General features: G+C 36.4%; 1 protein-coding gene across 3 annotated transcripts; it reads left to right on the forward strand.

Annotated features, from left to right (window-relative positions):
• Positions 1-451: 451 nt before the first annotated feature.
• On the forward strand, positions 452-5,526 carry LOC113584109 (cytochrome c oxidase assembly factor 8). Of its 3 annotated transcripts, XM_027020953.2 has the most exons (6): positions 459-487; positions 585-645; positions 4,299-4,496; positions 4,649-4,712; positions 5,009-5,099; positions 5,249-5,526. In XM_027020953.2, exons 1-6 carry the CDS (start codon positions 471-473, stop codon positions 5,367-5,369), a joined length of 552 nt encoding a protein of 183 aa, XP_026876754.2. In that variant the 5' UTR covers positions 459-470; the 3' UTR covers positions 5,370-5,526. The 3 variants fall into 3 exon arrangements, with proteins under 3 accessions (XP_026876672.2, XP_026876754.2, XP_026876833.2); XM_027020871.2 differs by having other exon boundaries at positions 452-645; XM_027021032.2 differs by lacking the exon at positions 459-487 and having other exon boundaries at positions 567-645; positions 4,307-4,496.
• The last annotated feature ends 176 nt before the right edge of the window (positions 5,527-5,702 follow it).

Raw genomic sequence — 5,702 nt, forward strand, 5'->3', positions numbered from 1 at the left:
GACACCGCTCATTTACAAGAAAGTAAAGAACACTGGACTCCCTAGGAATCACTAGAACTGGGAATGACAACCACTTCTATCATCAGCAGTTGTGAATTAGTTCAGCCGGGGAGTTCAGGTTTGCAACTGGATATCTGCCAAGTAAAATTTAGTTCCAATTCTAACTTATTACACTTTATTCAGTTTATTTAACTCTTTGGGAGCATAAATATATATTAAGGGTGTAAAATTTGTGCAGTGTAAAGGTGATCTAGAGTAGTGAGGGACAATCATGACAACTAATTACTTAAGCATTATTCAGATTTAAGCATGTTGATTCATTTTTGCTTTATCAAAACAAATAACCAAACAAAAGTTAAGTTTTTTTTTGTTTGTTTTTTTACAAATACTACTCGTACACCATGCCACTTTTATTTTAAAAGAGGTCCATTAAACCTGCCATTCAAAACATTGTTGCTGACTTCACATACATGAAACCACCGTGCAGGTAGCTGGCTAGGTTACAAAAGTTGATATGTTAACGGATGAAGCTAACTATATACTTTGAAAATGAATGTCAGAACAATAAGGTATTTGCTTTTTAGAACCCGTCGTAGTATCCTGACAAGCAGTCGACACAGCGCTGGCCAACCTCCACAAGATGAGGTTTGTTACGTTAGCTTCCTTGCTAACGTCTGTGAGTAATTATTTGCAACGTTAAATATCTCCTGAAATAACCGAATATTGCAGGCTATTGTAGCTACGGTAGCTAGAGTAATCTGACTTAAATTACAAGGGTAAACTATGCAGGGCTTTAAAAAAAAAAAAAAAAGTCTTGTGTTGAGCCAAATAACCTAAGATGGCTATCTTAAGGTGACCGTTAGGTAGTTACGTCTTTAGCTGATGGTCGCTAGGTTACCTGATCAAGTGATTTGAAGGGATAGCAAAGCACATCCCTCTCGCACCATTCCATTATGTAACAGTAGATTCATTGGCGGGGTTGTCTATGTTCAGAAAAAAAGTTGTACCTTTAATCAGGGGAGTCACTAGAGCTTCCATTCGGGGCTTGATCCCGAGAATTTAACGGAGTGTGGGTCGCGGCTTACATTTTTCAGTGGTTAAGCATAAAACTTTAAAGATTATATTATGAACAGTTCTATTTTTAGTACTCTGCTATTTGGGTAGCTTGAGTGCCTACCAACTCACAGACTGAAGTAAGACAACCCAGTCAGTTTTGTGGCTTACCTACGTTAGAAAACATGGGGTAAAACAAACCTCAGATCTTGTGCCATTTTTCTACGCCAAGAGGGCAGTTATTAGCGCCGTACACACGGTTTGAGAACAACCTTTGCAAAGGTGCTGGACCCGCTATATTTCGAAATTTGGAGCGAAGCGCACAGAAACTGCTCTATTGATTGCACAGACCAGCACAATCTGTAAATTTCTATACCTATGAGCTAACGTTTGTTTGACTGCTTTTCCAACCTGGGTCAGTACAATGCAGGACTAACCAATAAAACCTTTCCTAAAAGATGGATCAATACCAAGTGTACAAGGCTAAACTGTGGAAGAGGCAAATATAGCAAGATGTAGTGACTGGAGGCCATTTGAGTACAGTAAACTCATCGTCATGTTCAAGAAGCCAGTTTGAGAGGATTTTAGCTTTGTGATATGGCACATTATCCTGCTGGAAATGGCCACGAGAAGATGGGTACACTGTAGTCATAAAGGGATGGACACAGTCAGCAACAATACTCAGGTTGTGGCATGTAAACAATGCCAAACATGTATTAAGGGGCCAAAAGTACCAAGAAAATATCCCCCACAACCAGCAGCCTGAATTGTTGCTACAAGGCAGGATGGATAAGTGCCTTCATGTTGTTTACTCTAAATTCTGACCTTACCATCCAAATTTCACAGCAGAAATCAAGACTCATCAGACCAGGCAATATGTTTCTAATCTCATATTGTCCAATTTGTGAGCCCATGTGAATTATAGAATTAGTTGCCTGTTTTTAGCTGTCAGGAGTGGTACCCAGTGTGGTCTACTTCTGTAGCCCATCTGCTTCAGGGTTTGATGTGTTGGGCATTCAATGATTCTCTTCTGCATAACTCAGTTTTAACAAATGGTTGAGTTATTGTTGCTTCTCTATCAACTCAGACCAGTCTGGCTATTCTCCTCTGATATCAACAAGGCATTTTCACCCAGAGAACTGTGGTTCACCAGATATTTTTCTTTTTCACACTGATCTCTGTAAACCCTAGAGATGGTTCTGCATGAAAATCCCAGTAGGTCAGCAGTTTGGTTTGAAGTTCAGCAGGTCCTGTTGACTGTCTGCATGCTTAAATGCATTGAGTTGCTGCCATTTGATTTGCTGAGTTGTCTTAATGAGCAGTTAAACAGGTGTACCCAATAAAGAGGCCAGCGAGTGTATGTATTTTGTTGTGTATGCTAGAATGATCAGAGCAAACTCAGGATCTGACTCTGGGGTGTTTGGCAGGTTCAGAATGATGCTTTGTATGATCTTGTGGTAATTTAGCATGTCATAGACATTTAATTAAGACCCAAGGGAACTATTAACTTGTGTAAAGGGGGTATAATGGGTCCCCTTTAAAATGAGCAGTGATCATATGGGGATGGGGAGGGGGACATGTATCCACTCCACAAACAATCCTACTTTTAAACAGAAGATCAGGAGTTTACTAGGTGGGACATTTTCTGAAATTACTATGAAGGAGGTTTTTGTTTAGATCATGGATAAGCTTACCAAAACTTAAACTTATTAAGAATACCGGTATTCATCCAGTAAGGACACATTGTTGTGCTGATTATAAAGACCACAATTAAAACATTCCACTGATGTCTTGTCTAGCTTTGACACAAATCTTCTATTGAACACTTTTGGATGCTGTACTAGTTTTATGTGGAGACAATAAATTATGCATTTTTGAAATTCACAGTTGTGGAACTTAGGGTTGCAGTTGAATTAAATGAAGATATCATATAAAGAAAGAAATGCACAAATTATGTATTTTCATAGGACAATGTACAAAACACTGTTACATGAAATAGTTTTGCTTGTAGAATGTGAGAATATGCCTGTTCAACGGTCCACTATCCTTCCTTGAAAACAGTCAAGCTAGCAAACATTGGTATGTAATCACTATTGAAAGGCCCCATAGCCTGCACTACTACAGTCATGGCCAAAATTTGAGACTGACAAATTTTGGTTTTCATAAAGTTTACTGTGTCAGTTTTTTAGTCCGATGTTTATATGGTATAGTGAAGTACAATTATATGCATTTCATAAGTTTTTTAAAAACTTTTTATTGATAAATACATCCAGTTTAAGCAAAGACTTAATATTTATAGTGTTGACCCTTCTTTTTTAAGACTTCTGCACTTCGCCTTGGCATGCTGGATGTCAGCTTCTTGGCAAAATCTTGACTGATGGCAAAAACTTTGATCAACTCCAAGCACTGATGCATTGCCATCAGTCAAGATTTTTCCCAGTAGCTGATATCCAGCATGCCAAGGCAAATTGCAGAACTCTTTAAAAAGAAGGGTCAACACTGTAATTATTAAGTCTTTGCTTAAACTGTATGTATTTGTCAATAAAAAGTAAAAAAACAAAAAAACAAAAAACAAGGCAGTAAACTTTGTGAAAACCAAAATTTGTCAGTCTCAAAACTGGCCACGACAGTACATTTCACAATTATGAATTCAAACAGAAATCTATATACTTTAAACTGAGTCTTGTTTACACTCTTACTTGTTTATTTATCCCTAAAGATACTGTGTGCATACTGAAAATTGTGTTTTGTTCTTGCCACATGCCTTGTGTGCTTATTCCATGGTTGTTAGCAGTACACTTGTGTCATGTCAGCATTATATTCTGTGGAGCAGGTTATCATACCAAAGCAAATTCCTGTACCTGACAAGTACTGTGGAATAAAAGCAGTTCTAATTAATTGGTAGTTAATATAATGTAAGCAAGATTTAATCTGTTTTTACAGGTCTTAAATTGTGATGTTTTTTATACATAAATAGTGTTTGTCCTAGAACTTCCCCTGCCTTTCTAGAGCCATTTGAATTGAATGTTAATGATCTGTGAATTAGCTTCTGCTGAAACTTTATTCTGGAGAATTTAAATAAGTTTAATCATTTTAGTATTTCATTTATGCTAAAGCATGTATTTGTCTTTATTGGGATCTGCACTTTCTGCAAACTTGGATGGTTTACAGTTTTAGAATATATAGCCATTTGTATAGGTTTTGATATGGTTTTGTTCACTGACTTGGCATTTAATTTTGTTAAGAACACTAGATTCAACCCAGCACCAACATCAAAATACGACTGGATTGGCCCACCAGACAGACTGTCAAATCTCCGACCAGTTATATATCATATCCCTGAAAATGAGACCCAACTGGAGAGAAAACTAAGACATCTGAGGCAGGAAACAGAGGACTGGAATCATGCGTTTTGGACATACCAGAATGTCACGTTCACTAAGGTGAAACTTGAAAGATAAGTTGTAACGGATGTCAAATAGTTTTATTTCTGACCACTAGACGGCAGCATTTAATCATGCAGCATGTGTATATCGTTTTGTAACGTTCTCTTTTCATCTTTAACGAAACTTTTTTAATGAACTTATAACTGTAGGAAAAAGAACAATTCATACTGTCCCAGCTGAAGCTAAAAGGCTTGACAGAAAAAGATGAGAGAGGTTAGTAACTTTCAACTTAGTTCAGCTTTATACTCATGCATGTGCACAGAAGTGGATATTAACAAAAATACTGGTAAATAATGTATAAGTAATAAAATAGTTAATAAGCACGTATGCTGACAATATGCAATACTAAATGGACACAGGACAATATGATACAGCTCAAAGATGTCAATGTAATTATTGACCTGCAAGTTAAACTGGATAAGCATATCCATATTTATAATGAAAGATTATATACTAGCAATACTTTATTCTACAGTTTGCAAATTCTGCTGCTTTCTTATGTATTACAGGACGACAAAGGACCTTGAGTAGCGAGGAGATGGCAGTCTTCTACAAACACTTCCTAGACAAAAACTGTAAAAAACATGCAAGTTACAACAAGTTAGTATACATACATCCTTATTTATATTTATATTATTTATTTGAGTAGCATCATTATAAGCATAAATAAGATAAATCGATCAATAGAATATATAGGCAGAAAAGTGTTTGTGATAGATATCTAACACCATCCCCTTTTTAAAATACAGAGAATGGTATAGACGGAATTTCACCATTACCCTTCTGATGGGCAGAGTAACTCTGCACAGTATCTGGAGGGCACTAAGTGGTCAAGTAAGGAGTAAAAGAAAAACCATGATGCCTGAATAAAATCACTTCATTTGATTTCTTGTATCCCTGCTGTTCACCTTATTACTGAAGACTTTCCACTAAAATTACACTGGGAGACTCATGCTGTCGATGCAGATCTTTTTATATGCTACTTTGAAACAATAAAAACAGAATGACTATGATCTATAAAATAATATACATATGTGGTGCATTTTGTTTCGTTCTTAATGGTTATATTCGAGTGTAATACAAAATCATACTACTGTTACTTTCGTGGTAACTGTTCCTTTTATTTTTATTAATTAAATATTAAAATACAAGGTAGGATGTTTTCGACTTTAACGCCGGCCCAAACATATAGTGTCAACTTTC

This window comes from Electrophorus electricus, chromosome 11 (genome assembly GCF_013358815.1).
Source record: "Electrophorus electricus isolate fEleEle1 chromosome 11, fEleEle1.pri, whole genome shotgun sequence".
Taxonomy (NCBI): domain Eukaryota; kingdom Metazoa; phylum Chordata; class Actinopteri; order Gymnotiformes; family Gymnotidae; genus Electrophorus; species Electrophorus electricus.

Coding starts and splice junctions, on each gene's coding strand:
- LOC113584109 (XM_027020871.2), top strand. CDS start 550: ATGAATGTCAGAACAATAAGGTATTTGCTTTTTAGAACCCGTCGTAGT. Junction 646..4,298: donor GCCAACCTCCACAAGATGAG/GTTTGTTACGTT, acceptor AATTTTGTTAAG/AACACTAGATTCAACCCAGC. Junction 4,713..5,008: donor GACAGAAAAAGATGAGAGAG/GTTAGTAACTTT, acceptor TATGTATTACAG/GACGACAAAGGACCTTGAGT.